At 48.3% G+C, this 15,220-nt stretch overlaps 3 protein-coding genes across 4 annotated transcripts in view; 1 reads left to right on the top strand and 2 right to left on the bottom strand.

Annotated features, from left to right (window-relative positions):
• Positions 1-15,220, top strand: part of LOC123745051 (unconventional myosin-IXb) — a 327,701-nt gene that overhangs the window by 61,206 nt on the left and 251,275 nt on the right. The window lies entirely within an intron of this gene.
• Positions 1-15,220, bottom strand: part of LOC123745052 (serine/arginine repetitive matrix protein 2) — a 166,709-nt gene that overhangs the window by 63,302 nt on the left and 88,187 nt on the right. For both annotated transcript variants that reach the window (XM_045725338.2, XM_045725339.2), the window contains exon 2: positions 7,629-7,666. The gene's annotated coding sequence lies outside the window, so the exon portion shown is untranslated. The remainder of the gene's footprint in view (positions 1-7,628; positions 7,667-15,220) is intronic.
• Positions 6,270-7,277, bottom strand: LOC123744957 (ice nucleation protein-like). Its single transcript, XM_045725179.1, has one exon. It carries the CDS (start codon positions 7,275-7,277, stop codon positions 6,270-6,272), a length of 1,008 nt encoding a protein of 335 aa, XP_045581135.1.

The raw sequence follows: 15,220 nt of genomic DNA, 5'->3' as shown, positions 1-15,220 counted from the left end.
AAGCTATTGTCGCTGTATTTGTCGATTATTGTATTTGTCGATTATTGTATTTGTCGATTATTTCAGTGTTGCTGACCAGGATGTGTCTCGTGATTCTCTGGTTGTGTGTAGAAATGATTGATGTGATAATTGCGAGTGCTTTGTTTGTGCACTGTAAAGGGGGCTTTGGAAGAAGTTTTCGTCTTGCCTGTATTATTGAGATCTTTTGGGCTGCTTCCAGTTTCTTAGAGGGCATGTAAGGTCATAGACAAAATTCTTTTCTTTCAAGGCATTCTGTTTGGTGTCTGGAGAGAGTTGTGTATGACCAAGTTAGCAGTGTTCTGACTCCTGTAGTATATTGTTAGCTGTGTCTTCAGTTCAGTGTTGGTAGGGTTTGCTGTTGTTGTTGTTTTAGATTCAGCTACACTGAAAAAAAGTTGCAAGTAGCACGGGCTATGGCGAGCCCGTAGTAGACTTACCTGCCACAGGAGGGGAGCTGAGGGTAGGTAGGAGTCACACTTGTTATTTTCTATTGATTATGCCTTTCAAGGCTCTCTTCTCTCTGTCTACAGCGGTTGAAAAGAACCTCCTAGGGGAGGGTTTTATAGGTGAGAGAGGCTCTGTAGCGTTGACCTCCTCAGTAGTACAGTATAGGTTAAGTAATAATTGTAAATAAGAAGCAATAAGATGCTTATCTTAACATACTAAGAAGGTTAGGTGAGGTCGGTGTTTTCTATGAAGCTTTTCAAGGTAAACTAAAATATTCACAGTCAATTAGTATGTCACATATGCGCTTATTAAATAAGCCAATATTGACTATAAGCAAGTGCGATAACGGGTTGTATTAGAACATTAGCGGTTCACCTTTTAAATGACTTAATACTACACGATCTGTCCCACCTGTAACACTCCACCACTGGAACTGCCTCTCAGTGGCCAACATCACTACTTATCCGTATCTCCAACGGTACGTAACATCAGCGGCATGTGCAACACTTGCAATTATAACATCCTTCAGGGATCAGGAATCATTTAGAAAACTGCGAATTGTGTCTACAGCACCTCTGCTTTTCAACGAGGCCATTTTGCCTTTGAATATTTGTTCGCAGCATACAAAATACTCAGAGATATAGCCAGGATGGACATAACGAGTCTTGTTAATGGGGGGACCAACACAGACGATTAGGAGGGACAGAGATTGGGAGTCCTTCAGTGCAGGAGCAATAAACAAGTTTGAATCACTAATCGAGGCCATTTCCATTCACAGCTTCAGTAGTGACTCCGGAGACGCTGTTCCAGATGACAATAATCAGGGCCCCAGAGAGCCATTGCTCTCTCTTATAGCTGCTCATTGTCACCAGATATATATATATATATAATGGCGAACAGAAACAACCCCCAGTAATTTGATGACATGTGGGGCTTTAGCAAAAACAGTGTGAGGACAGAGTATAGTGTGTACCCCTCTTGTAGTAGTGCAACCCGTTCTCGCACTTTCTTAGTCAATATTGACTTATTAAATACGTGCATATGTGACATACTAATTGACTGTGAATATTTTAGTTTACCTTGAAAAACTTCACAGAAAACACCTTCACCTCACCTTCTTAGTATGTTAAGATAAGCATCTTATTGCTTCGTAATTACAATTATTACTTAACCTATACCTATAATAGGTTAAGTAATAATTGTAATTACGAAGCAATAAGATGCTTACCTTAACATACTAATAAGGTTAGGTAGGATCGGTGTTTTCTATGAAGCTTTCAAAGGTAAACTAGTATGTTTAGTATGTCACATATACACGTATTTAATAAGTCAATATTGACTGTAAGAAAGTGCGAGAACGGGTTGAGTAGTGGTGTGGTATAGTTGTCACCCATCATCTTCTCCATCACTATCACCACCGTCATGATCACTATCATCACCATCTTCACCATCATTTTGTTTGGTTTGATTTTAAGTCTTATCCCCCCTAAAAGAGTGTTGTAAATTTCCTAATATACCATGCCAGGTGACGCTAAATATAGTCTTCCAGGATTGGTGCTGCCTTCTGATAACTTTTTTTTTTAAATGTCCATCAACCAGTGAAGAGGTTTGAGAATGTACACTGCTGCTGTCACCGCTGTTGTCACCGCTGTTGTCACCGCTGTTGTCACCGCTGCTGTCACCGCTGTTGTCACCGCCAGCATCATGATCATTCATCTCGTCCTTCACAGCATCACGTCTTCCAAGGCTCCGTGGACCAATTGTTCCGGCCCGCTTGTTCACCGGGGCTGCCTCCTCCTCCTCCTCCTCCTTCCAAACTTGCGAGTTTCCTGAAGTATATGTCACAAGGTGCTTTCAACGCTCTTCCCCCCCCCTCCCCCCCCTTCCCCCCTCCTTCCCCCCTCCCCCCCCCCCCCCCCCCCCCTCCACTACCCCTCCGTGTTTTACAATGTCTTCCGTGTGTTTTACTTCCGTTTTTTTTTTTTTTTTTTTTTTTTTTGCTTTTATGCGGTTGCGACTCAGATTTGTTTACTCTTTTGAGCTCTTCTTCTGTTTGTTTTCGTATGTGTGCTTGTTTGTCCGACAGCTTTGTCTGACACCATCTGTTCCATCATCTGTTGTTTCGCCCAACCACTTGGGCTGGACGGTAGAGCGATGGTCTCGCTGCATGCAGGTCGGCGTTCAATCCCCGATTATCCAAGTGGTTGGGCACCATTCCTTCCCCTCGTCCCATCGCAAATCCTTATGCTGGCCCCCCTTCCAGGCGCTATATAGTCGCTATAGTTTGACGCTTTCTCCTGACAATCCTCCCCTTCCTCTGTTGTCAGTTTGGTCTAGTCTTGTCCCCTCTGGTGTCATTCTTCCTGTTGGGGAAGCGGGCGCCTTCAACTGCTTTACTTCGGTGGCGGAGAAATTATTAATAATTCTCTCCATCTCTTACACCCAGTGCCACACCCTCACCCCGCCTGCGCCACGCCGTCCTTATAACTAGAGCGGAAAGCGCAGGTCGGCCGCAATGCCGCAAGAATTAACAAAGGCGGTTAGCGGAGAAAGAAAATTAAAGTTTTTTATATATCGTGTTAAACTGTACCGAGCGGAGCAGCTCGGGTTACTCTTCGAACTCTTCGCCTCGTCTCCGTTTTCTGTCTCTTTTGGCGGGAAAAGAAATGAGCTGAAACCTCACCGACTTCGATGTTATTGGTGGGTATTGATTGCGCGTTCGTTGGCTTGAAAAATATATACGAATATTAAACTTTTATTCTTGGCGTTGCGACATGGGTTATTGACTAATGTCGGGGCTTCTGACGTGGCTTAGTGGCCATGGTTTTGGATTCTTTTATGGCTTAATGCCTCAGTCTTGGAATGCCAGCTCGTCTTGCTATAGTGTCCTTGCGTAATTCTTCATAAGGAGAGGATGTTCTTGCGAAGCTCATACACACGGACAAGTACAGGGAGAGGTGTATTTTGTTTCTCGTATATACACAGACAGTTTATTTTTAGTACGTGACTCTGTTTAGTACTAAAGTATACTTGCTGCTTGGTCTGTGAGCTATTGTGATAAGCCTTAATAACCCTCCGGAGGTTGATAGGCTTCAATAATCAAAAAGGAGGCCTGGTTGAAGACCGGGCCGCGGGGGACGCTAAGCCCCGAAATCATCTCAAGATAACCCCTTCGAGTAGCAGTCTGTATAGACAAAGAAATATACTAACACAGCTCTTGGGGAAAATAGTGACAGCACAACTCCGAGATATTTAGTTGCGGCAGAAGTCCATAAAGTGGTGAATGCTGAGAAATATGCGTTATCAAAAACCATAAAAAAAATAATGAAAGTTCTTTCTGAAAGAGCAAGAAATTTCACCCGTGACTGATCAAATCGGGATGTACGTGTTACTTTTCCAGTTTGGTCATTTGCAGTGCATAAATGTCTGAGGAAATATTTCCGCAAAACTAAATCTCTAAAATAGGAGAGATAGACAATGGTGGCAGTCTATCACCACCAAGTGATACGGTTTGATAAAATAAAAGTTGTTCTTGTACTGGAGATAGCAGTGTTGGAACGTAATTGAATTTATCACTTAGAGAGTAGTAGCTTGTTCTACTGTATGCAGACGAGGAGTCACAATAACGTGGCTGAAATCTGTTGACCAAACCACATACTAGATAGTGAAGGGACGACGACGTTTCGGACCATTCACAAGTCGATTGAGTCGATCAATCGACTTGAGAATGGTCCAGGACGGACCGAAACGTCGTCGTCCCTTCCACTTTCTAGTATGTGGTTTGGTCAACGTGTTCTCCTGTATTTCGACACTGCAAAAGGAAGTAGAAATCTAGAGGTGTATTACTAGCACAGGTGAACTAGCAAGTGGTGGTGTTAACAAGAGGGGTGCGATATACGGGGTGTCATCGAGGCCTTGGTGAAATGCATCGTTTGGTAATGTTGGTGTGGTAATGGTCGTTATGTGAGTGACGGAATAATTTGCATTGTTTGTTGTGGTGGTCAAGCTATAGGGAGGGGGAGGGAGGGGGAAGGGAGGGGGAGGGAGGGAGGGAGGGGGAAGGCAGGCAGGCAGGCAGGCAGGCAGGCAGGCAGGCAGGCAGACACAGACACAGACACAGACACAGACACACACACACACATAAATGAACCACCATAGAATGGATTAGAAGATAATTACTCGTACGTTCGAATGGTGGGGATTGGGAGCTGAGCCTCGATCGTCGGTATTTCACTGGTGTTGAGGCTAGTGTTAGAAGTGGGTACTAGAAAACTCTCTCCAGAGCTTGATGCTTGATCTAAATTATAATGAATGAGCGAGTACGGTGAGCCTAGTGCCTGAAGAACCTGCCCTCGGGAATAACACACCACATTTTGACGTCAACATCCCTTACGGATGCAGGCGATGAGTCACAATAACGTGGCTGAAGTATGTTGACCAGACCACACACTAGAAATTGAAGGGACGACGACGTTTCGGTCCATTCTGGACCATTCTCAAGTCGATTGTGACACATGACACATGTGTCCCCTACGGACACATGGAGGGTACTACAAATCATAGATGCTCACAAACACTTACGTTTTCTATGCGCGGGGCGATAGGTTAGGTTAGCAACCTGTCCTCTTACTAAGAACGTCGTTTTTCCCTCGCATGCGTTACTTAAAAGGGAAAATGGCAAAAAAATGACATTTCCCAGGCCAAAAATTGTCGTACTGGAAAATGGAAGCGGCTGCCGAAAGTGACGTACTGTCCCGTTTTCTGTTTGGGGTCCTCTGGAAAGTTAGGAGAGACAACTTTAAATTAGCCGTTTTCTTGACGCTGGGAAACCTTAGGAGGACGGGCTGAGATTCGATCGTTTTTAATACACCATTTTCTGACCGTTGTGCCACCTCGAGACGACAGACTGATCAATTAACCACCCCGTCCACTCGAAATGCCCCAACAGACAGAAAATGTGTTAAAACGCTCGAACCTAACCTGACCTATTAATACTGATTCTCCCGTAGCGAGTAGTGTTGGCCAGTAGTGGTGGCGCTGAAGGAGGGCAGTGGGGCCGAGGTCAGTGGGGGGGGGGTGATGTAGGTGGGGTTGGGGGGGGTGGAGGGATGTGTACTACACAACAGGGTCCAGCAAACACTCCCTCCTTTCCCCCCACATCAACCCCCGCGACCACCCGACCCCCACTCCGCTCAGAGGTACTACCAACAAAGCCAATTGGAAACTATTGACATAACTGTGAGCAAGTTGAGGCGAGCAGGAGCGCGAGCTCGCGCATGTGCGTGATCTCTCCCCTTGAGGAATACACGCATTCCCCCCCCCCCCTCCCCATTGTCCGTGCGCGAACAGCGGTGACTTACAGTGACTGACAGTGTGACACACTAAGGCGTAGAAGTAGGGGGTCACACTTGCCTTCAAAGTAATTCTCTAATCTTTCTTATCACCACCTCTATCTCACCTTCCACTCTTCGTATGGGAACTGTAAATGAGAAGAGAAGAGAAGAGGGGGTAAGAGAGGTGGAGAAGTGGCTAGCCAATGTAGAGAAACTCTAAACTCTATTGTTTATACACGACTTTTTTCCTCTCTCTCACGTATGGTTGGTTACCTGTGTGTGTCTGCACCCTACCTCCTCTTGTCTGCCTCTGCTCCTACCCCCGGTCCTGTCTGCCTCTGCTCCTACCCCCGGTCCTGTCTGCCTCTGCTCCTACCCCTGTCCTGTCTGCCTCTGCCCCGGCCGTGTCTGTTCCCATCCAGAGTCTGCGGTGGACGTGTGTACGATTAATCTTTCCTCTTGACTTGATCAAGACGGTCTTAAATATATGTCTGCTTTCACGCGGGCTTGTTCGCTCGAGCTTGTCTTTTGTGCCATCATGCTGCTTGGGCAGTCTGCTGTCATGCTGCTTGGGCAGTCTGCTGTCATGCTGCTTGGGCAGTCTGCTGTCATGCTGCTTGGGCAGTCTGCTGTCATGCTGCTTGGGCAGTCTGCTGTCATGCTGCTTGGGCAGTCTGCCGCCATGCTGCTTGGGCAGTCTGCCGCCATGCTGCTTGGGCAGTCTGCCGCCATGCTGCTTGGGCAGTCTGCCGCCATGCTGCTTGGGCAGTCTGCCGCCATGCTGCTTGGGCAGTCTGCCGCCATGCTGCTTGGGCAGTCTGCCGCCATGCTGCTTGGGCAGTCTGCTGTCATGCTGCTTGGGCAGTCTGCTGTCATGCTGCTTGGGCAGTCTGCTGTCATGCTGCTTGGGCAGTCTGCTGTCATGCTGCTTGGGCAGTCTGCTGTCATGCTGCTTGGGCAGTCTGCCGCCATGCTGCTTGGGCAGTCTGCCGCCATGCTGCTTGGGCAGTCTGCCGCCATGCTGCTTGGGCAGTCTGCCGCCATGCTGCTTGGGCAGTCTGCCGCCATGCTGCTTGGGCAGTCTGCCGCCATGCTGCTTGGGCAGTCTGCCGCCATGCTGCTTGGGCAGTCTGCCGCCATGCTGCTTGGGCAGTCTGCCGCCATGCTGCTTGGGCAGTCTGCCGCCATGCTGCTTGGGCAGTCTGCCGCCATGCTGCTTGGGCAGTCTGCCGCCATGCTGCTTGGGCAGTCTGCCGCCATGCTGCTTGGGCAGTCTGCCGCCATGCTGCTTGGGCAGTCTGCCGCCATGCTGCTTGGGCAGTCTGCCGCCATGCTGCTTGGGCAGTCTGCCGCCATGCTGCTTGGGCAGTCTGCCGCCATGCTGCTTGGGCAGTCTGCCGCCATGCTGCTTGGGCAGTCTGCCGCCATGCTGCTTGGGCAGTCTGCCGCCATGCTGCTTGGGCAGTCTGCCGCCATGCTGCTTGGGCAGTCTGCTGTCATGTAATATAGCATTAATTTATTTATTGTTGTGTTCTAACTTATATTGTTAATCTAAGGAAGCGTCAATATTGTTTTAATTTCAGCTTCTCTTCTAGAAAAAAGGATACGGGATAGACTAAAAGTCTTCATTCAGTACCAACTATCAAGCTTTTACGGGTCCAGAAAAATTAAATAATCAAGCTCTTCTTGTCTCTCTCTCTGGAGGGAGAGAAAGTTGTAGATGAAGCAGTAGTAGGAATAATAGCATCAATTATATTAATAATTATATTTAATAATTCTTGCCATAAATATTAAACAATGTCAAACTTGACATAAAATTGTCCTCACCTGTTGTCCTGTGACGTCACTCCCGCCGATCACGTGATCTGGAAAGGTGAAAACATTTTGGTTTAAGTTAAAAGTAATTATTCCATTTATTCTAATTTACATTTTTTAGTAATGAAATATTATTATTTTTATGAAGTATCTTGAGGTTATCTTGATTTGATTTCGGGGCTTTAGTATCTCCGCGGCCCGGTCCTCGACCAAGCCTCTACCCACAGGAAGCAGTCCGTGACAGCTGACTAACTCGCAGGTACTTATTTACTGCTAGGTAACAGGGGCATAGGGTGAAAAAAACCTCTGCCCATCGTTTATTTTATCACATCGGTATTATATATTTACCGGAGAGAATGATAGAGAACTCTGTGACTGCGTTACCAGACTGCTGGCGACGTTTAGAATTCCTCATGGCGACCGATTCGCTGGTTAATGTCTGCTTCAAATGAAATTTTATTATTTTCAATTACGTTTGAAAGCCGCGCGGAAAAGTGAGGTCGCGAATAAAATGATTTTGCATCGCGTGTCGCAGCCCCACACGCGCGAAATTGATAGCAGTAAACTATTACCGAAAATGGACATTAAACTAAGAATTAGCAATGACTGGGCCTTGTGACAGCCAAGAATGATCTCTCCAAAGTGTTGGGGGGGGGGGGCAAGAAATAAATCATTGATTTGCCGGAAACTATTTTGTACAAATTCGCTTGTAATCCATTACAGAAATTGTAGTCTTTTTGGGTAATGGAATTGAGAAAATTGATAAATAATTGTAAAATAAATTGGAGTGTAATCGAAGTATATTATTAATAGAAAATGGTATTTTAATCGGTTTATTTTCTGGGGGATTTGTGGGTTTCCATGGGTGGATTTAAGAGCCGTCCGTGTTAGAGGGGGGATTAACTGGTTTCCAAGTTGAGGATTAATGGATTAATCTCTCAAGTGGAGATTAATGGTTTACCGGAACCAGACTTAACAGGTGAGGCGCGGTCCTACTGCTAATCCCCCAGTAGTGACTCCTGCAAATCCCCAGTAGTGACTTGGTAATCCCTAGCAGTTACTCATGGGGTGTTAGTTGTGGAGTGGGGTGCGTGAGGGGGGTGTGGAGTGGGGTGCGTGAGGGAGGGGTGGAGTGGGGTGCGTGAGGGAGGGGTGGAGTGGGGTGCGTGAGGGAGGGGTGGAGTGGGGTGCGTGAGGGGAGTGTGGAGTGGGGTGCGTGAGGGAGGGGTGGAGTGGGGTGCGTGAGGGAGGGGTGGAGTGGGGTGCGTGAGGGAGGGGTGGAGTGGGGTGCGTGAGGGGAGTGTGGAGTGGGGTGCGTGAGGGGAGTGTGGAGTGGGGTGCGTGAGGGGAGTGTGGAGTGGGGTGCGTGAGGGAGGGGTGGAGTGGGGTGCGTGAGGGAGGGAGGGGTGGAGTGGGGTGCGTGAGGGAGGGAGGGAGGGGTGGAGTGGGGTGCGTGAGGGAGGGAGGGAGGGGTGGAGTGGGGTGCGTGAGGGAGGGAGGGAGGGGTGGAGTGGGGTGCGTGAGGGAGGGAGGGAGGGGTGGAGTGGGGTGCGTGAGGGAGGGAGGGAGGGGTGGAGTGGGGTGCGTGAGGGAGGGAGGGAGGGGTGGAGTGGGGTGCGTGAGGGAGGGAGGGAGGGGTGGAGTGGGGTGCGTGAGGGAGGGAGGGAGGGGTGGAGTGGGGTGCGTGAGGGAGGGAGGGAGGGGTGGAGTGGGGTGCGTGAGGGAGGGAGGGAGGGGTGGAGTGGGGTGCGTGAGGGAGGGAGGGGTGGAGTGGGGTGCGTGAGGGTAGAGATAAAGATGAACAAGGGTTCAACGTTATCACCCGGAGGACAATAACAGACGTCTTTACAAATCCTGAACATAACACTAATTACCTCCAAGAAATTACAACGTCGTTTACAATTACGCGCGCGCGTGCGCTTGTTCGCGGGTGTGTGTGTGTGTGTACTCACCTAGTTGTGCTTGCGGGGGTTGAGCTCTGGCTCTTTGGTCCCGCCTCTCAACTGTCAATCAACTGGTGTACAGATTCCTAAGCCTACTGGGCTCTATCATATCTACATTTGAAACTGTGTATGGAGTCAGCCTCCACCACATCACTGCCTAATGCATTCCGTTTGCTAACTACTCTGACACTGAAAAAATTCTTTCTAATGTCTGTGTGGCTCATTTGGGTACTCAGCTTCCACCTGTGTCCCCTAGTGCGTGTACCATTTGTGTTAAATAATCCATCCTTGTCTACCCCTGTCAATTCCCCTGATAATTTTCTATGTGGTGATCACGTCTCCCAGAGCTCTTCTATCTTCCAGCTACGTGAGGTGCCGTTCACGCAGCCTTTCCTCATAACTCATGCCTCTTAGATCTGGGACTAGCCTAGTGGCAAATCTCTGAACTTTTTCCTGCTTCGTCTTGTGCTTGACAAGTACGGGCCCCATGCCACTGTTCATTTAGCCGGTCCAACCACTATTGTTCACAGCTCAACCAATGAGCCGAGAGGGCTTCCTCACGTGACTAAACAGTTCCACGTACAGCGCGTCTCGTTTCTAGAGCGACACGCAGTTGTGATCGACTGGGCTCCTTGCTGGTATTCAGTTAACATAATTTCCGTCCCAGAACAGCCTTTTTTTAACACGTGCAGTGGTGCTTCGTTACAGCAGAGGTCTCCAGAGCACCTGTATGATACAGCGGAGCGGATACAGCCGGTTGTATTACAAGACAATGCTGGGAGATAGTGGGGGTCTGTGGAGGACTTGGCAGAGTTCACAGGCCGGGAGGAGTGACAGGCGAAGCGGTCCAAGTGACGGCCACATCCTTCAAGAAAACGCCATCGGTACCTCATCACCGGTACCTCAGGGGAGTAGAAATAGCCTATGCTACTCTATCCCTTTGAGATGTATATCTTTCTTATCTAAATAAACATACTTGAACTAGCTCCCCTCCCCCAACCTTTTTAATAATCAATCTCTGTGGTCATCAGAAACGTCGTAATTCAACCGATAAGAACACCACCTCCTGTCCAGAGGGCTGGTCAGCGCCCCTGCTCTCATTCTGAGCGCCTGAGACAGTCCCGAGTCTGCGCGGTGACTTGCTTGCCTGTAGGTCACGACTTCAAACAAAATAAAAACAAAAATCTCAATTTCTTCCTATACTTCACCCGAAGCATTTAGCAACGTATGAGGGAGCAACGAGCCAGTCAGCATTTCCTCGGTGCTCCAGAGTGATGGCAAAGCACTGACACACACTTGCAAAAATAACATATGTAAAGTTGCCTGGAAAGTGCATGGTGGAGAGGTACTGGTGGCGAGGTACCGGTTCAAGTATGTGTATTGAGATAAGCAACAAATACATCTCAAAGGGATAGAGTAGCTTAGGCTATTTCTACCCTCTAAGGGAGCTTATTTCTTCCCAGAAAAGACGTTCTGGTGCTTCATAACTCTATCATAACAGTGCAGATGTCGTGTGAGAACAGGGCTGCCTAAACCCTGCCTCGCGAATAGAACATTGTTCTGTAGTCAACATCCCTCCTAGTTGACGCCGATGCTATTGCGATCAGGCAGTGTGTCTTTAGGTGCACTTTAAGACACCACCATCAAGCAACGCTGTTCTACGAGAATTTGCGAGTACAGACAAGAAGTCTTGGGTACCACCGTCACCCTAACTACGTGAGGGAGGGGGAGGGGGGTTAGTAATTGGTGCTAGCAGTAATTCTGCCTTAAACGGCAATTTACGGGTCCCGGACGAGCGTGGTTGTGTGACCCGTAGCATGGATAACAAGTGAGAAGGGCAAGCGTCTTATAACGGACCGAGGTGAGGTCTGGGGGGGGGGGGGTCCTTGTGTGACCGTCTTGCACCGCTGACTACCCGAGCTTAGTGGTCCGGGCGACGGTCCGGGCGACGGTCCGGGCGACGGTCCGGGCGACGGTCCGGGCGACGGTCCGGGCGACGGTCCGGGCGACGGTCCGGGCGACGGTCCGGGCGACGGTCCGGGCGGCGGGTCGGGGCGCTACGGAGGCCAAGTGAGAGGTAATTGACTAAGCTGAGTAAGCTTCTATTCAGGAGAGTAATGTAAGTTATCTTAACTGTCTTGTACAACATACATCCTTATCTGTTAACCTGGCCGATGGTTTAATAAACATACACGCAACCGCCTTGCGAAACCTGTACATCTTTCATTATCAGGGCGACTGTATTTACATATCTTAAATAGTTGACAAGCTTTAAAACTTCACAACTCAAGCTTATTATTGTTTTAAACAACCTAATATTGCTTCGAAGCTTGTTAATTGTTAAATGTAAACAAATCAGCTACCAAGGAAAGATGTACAGGTTTCGTAAATAGCTGTTTCGTAAGTAACTTGATACAGCGTAAGGAAGATAGTACCTTCAGATAGCCTAAGGGAAGATAGCTGAGGCTGCCTTCTCTTGAGGTTATCTTGAGATGATTTCGGGCTTTTTAGTGTCCCCGCGGCCCGGTCTTCGACCAGGCCTCCACCCCCAGGAAGCAGCCCGTGACAGCTGACTAACACCCAGGTACCTATTTTACTGCTAGGTAACAGGGGCATAGGGTGAAAGAAACTCTGCCCATTGTTTCTCGCCGGCGCCTGGGATCGAACCCAGGACCACAGGATCACAAGTCCAGCGTGCTGTCCGCTCGGCCGACCGGCTCCGACCGGCCCTCCATCCATAGTTACAACAGATATATGAGAACAAAACAAAAGGGGTTTGGGAGTCATTGTATCAGACTCATATCAAGAGGCAGAAGTACTCGCCACGGTCGGAACTCCTACACCACCACCACAAACCGGGTCCGAGACGGTAGGTACACCAGCCAACATCCGCCCCAGTGACCGTCACACAACGACGTTGGTGTCTTAGATTCAGCTACTTGGAACAAAAAGTTACAAGTAGCACGAGCTATGGTGAGCCCGTAGTGGACTTACCTGCCACAGGAGCGGGGCTGTAACAAGTAGCACGGGCTATGGTGAGCCCGTAGTTTGGTGCCACCAGTGTGGCGGTGGAGCCTCCCGGTGGAAGAGGGTATAGTTTATTATTATTAACATCTTTATTGACAAAATTAATTACAATTTTGCCTAATCTGAGGATTTCGATAGTCTTATTAAATTGAGGTTAATGCTGGTATTCACTGTCACGCAGGACAGAGGGTCATACATAAGACAATAGGTCTAAACTGTAGGCTGAAGCACATATATATCATGGTTACAATCAATGTTTTAATGTGTGGATATGTGAAAACAAGAGGGTATAGTGGCCTAAAAGGCAGCTTGAGATCCTTTGGTGAAATAATTATTGATGGAAGAGAGACAAGGGAAAGTTCTGTGTTCATAAAAGTTGTTTATGAAGTCTAATAAGGCTATTTATGACGTATATTCACTTGTATATCCGTACGTTCTAATACATTTTGTATTCTTAATTTTAAGGCATCAGTCTTGGACTGGGTTCACACACGCTGAACTTCAGCCGTGTTGAATGCTTAATGACTGGCTCCTCTGGCGATGACTGGCATAATTAGAGGTTAAACAATTCGGTAGAACACGATCTCAAATTTATATTTGAGGACGATGAAGGTGGAAGTCGAATAACTGTGTTTGACGACTGTGATGGTGCATGGTTCTGAACTGTGTTTGACGACTGTGATGGTGCATGGTTCTAAACTGTGTTTGACGACTGTGATTGTGCATGGTTCTAAACTGTGTTTGACGACTGTGATGGTGCATGGTTCTAAACTGTGTTTGACGACTGTGATTGTGCATGGTTCTAAACTGTGTTTGACGACTGTGATTGTGCATGGTTCTAAACTGTGTTTGACGACTGTGATGGTGCATGGTTCTAAACTGTGTTTGACGACTGTGATGGTGCATGGTTCTAAACTGTGTTTGACGACTGTGATGGTGCATGGTTCTAAACTGTGTTTGACGACTGTGATTGTGCATGGTTCTGAACTGTGTTTGACGACTGTGATTGTGCATGGTTGTAAACTGTGTTTGACGACTGTGATTGTGCATGGTTCTGAACTGTGTTTGACGACTGTGATTGTGCATGGTTCTAAACTGTGTTTGACGACTGTGATGGTGCATGGTTCTAAACTGTGTTTGACGACTGTGATTGTGCATGGTTCTGAACTGTGTTTGACGACTGTGATGGTGCATGGTTCTAAACTGTGTTTGACGACTGTGATGGTGCATGGTTCTAAACTGTGTTTGACGACGGTGAAGGCGAGTGCATCTAAACTGTGTTTGTCGACGGTGAAGGTGAGGTAGAAGCTTCCAAACTTGAGTAGTCGTGAAAATAGACTTAGAAAATAGAAAATAGATTTTTTTAATTATAATTGAAAATAGAAAATAGACTTTTATAATTATATAAGTTAAATATAATAACACGAATTATTTGCGAATTTTGGACTATAATTGTTAGTGATCTTGGCTTGGTTTGTGGGCAGCTACTGAGGTTTTCTGGCCGAGCTAGAACCAGTGAGAGAGGAGTCCTGCAGCGTCGGCGTTCGATACCCCGATGGTACAAAAACGGTTGGGCACCATTTCCTTCACTCGATGTCGTATTCCAGCTCCTGGTCCCTCGCGTCCATTCCAAGTGCTATATAGTCGCTTTCTCCTCCACATTACCTTGCCTCATACATAACTATAAATAATATAGATATGACAAACTCCCTCTTCCTGCTCGTCTTCAAGACATGCCAAACCGTTTTCGTAAATCTTGATTTTCGCAAGATGTATCTACCAGCATCTGTCACAACTACGCACCTTTGTTAACCACCAACTACAACATCCAATAGCTTAACTACGCCCTCTTCCTTAACTACTACTACTACCCCCCCCCCACCCTACCACTCGCCCTTGCACAGTCAACATTCTTGAGAGGATGAGTGTCGAGTTGTTTGAAGGAGAACCTGAGATGACCTATTCCCTCACCCTCTCTCTCACTACCCCTCCCTGCCTCTCTCTCACTACCCCTCCCTGCCTCTCTCTCACTACCCCTCCCTGCCTCTCTCTCACTACCCCTCCCTGCCTCTCTCTCACTACCCCTCCCTGCCTCTCTCACTACCCCTCCCTGCCTCTCACTACCTCTCACTACCCCTCCCTGCCTCTCTCACTACCCCTCCCTGCCTCTCTCACTACCCCTCCCTGTCTCTCTCTCACTACCCCTCCATGTCTCTCTCTCACTACCCCTCCCTGCCTCTCTCACTACCCCTCCCTGCCTCTCTCACTACCCCTCCCTGCCTCTCTCACTACCCCTCCCTGCCTCTCACTACCCCTCCCTGTCTCTCTCTCACTACCCCTCCCTGCCTCTCTCTCACTACCCCTCCCTGCCTCTCTCTCACTACCCCTCCCTGCCTCTCACTACCCCTCCCTGCCTCTCTCACTACCCCTCCCTGTCTCTCTCTCACTACCCCTCCCTGCCTCTCACTACCCCTCCCTGTCTCTCTCTCACTACCCCTCCCTGTCTCTCTCTCACTACCCCTCCCTGTCTCTCTCTCACTACCCCTCCCTGTCTCTCTCTCACTACCCCTCCCTGTCTCTCTCTCACTACCCCTCCCTGTCTCTCTCTCACTACCCCTCCCTGCCTCTCTCACT

This window comes from Procambarus clarkii, chromosome 57, assembly GCF_040958095.1.
Source record: "Procambarus clarkii isolate CNS0578487 chromosome 57, FALCON_Pclarkii_2.0, whole genome shotgun sequence".
Taxonomy (NCBI): Eukaryota; Metazoa; Arthropoda; class Malacostraca; order Decapoda; family Cambaridae; genus Procambarus; species Procambarus clarkii.
Note: the sequence above shows the minus strand (reverse complement) of the source record. Positions and strands in the feature narration are given on the sequence as shown.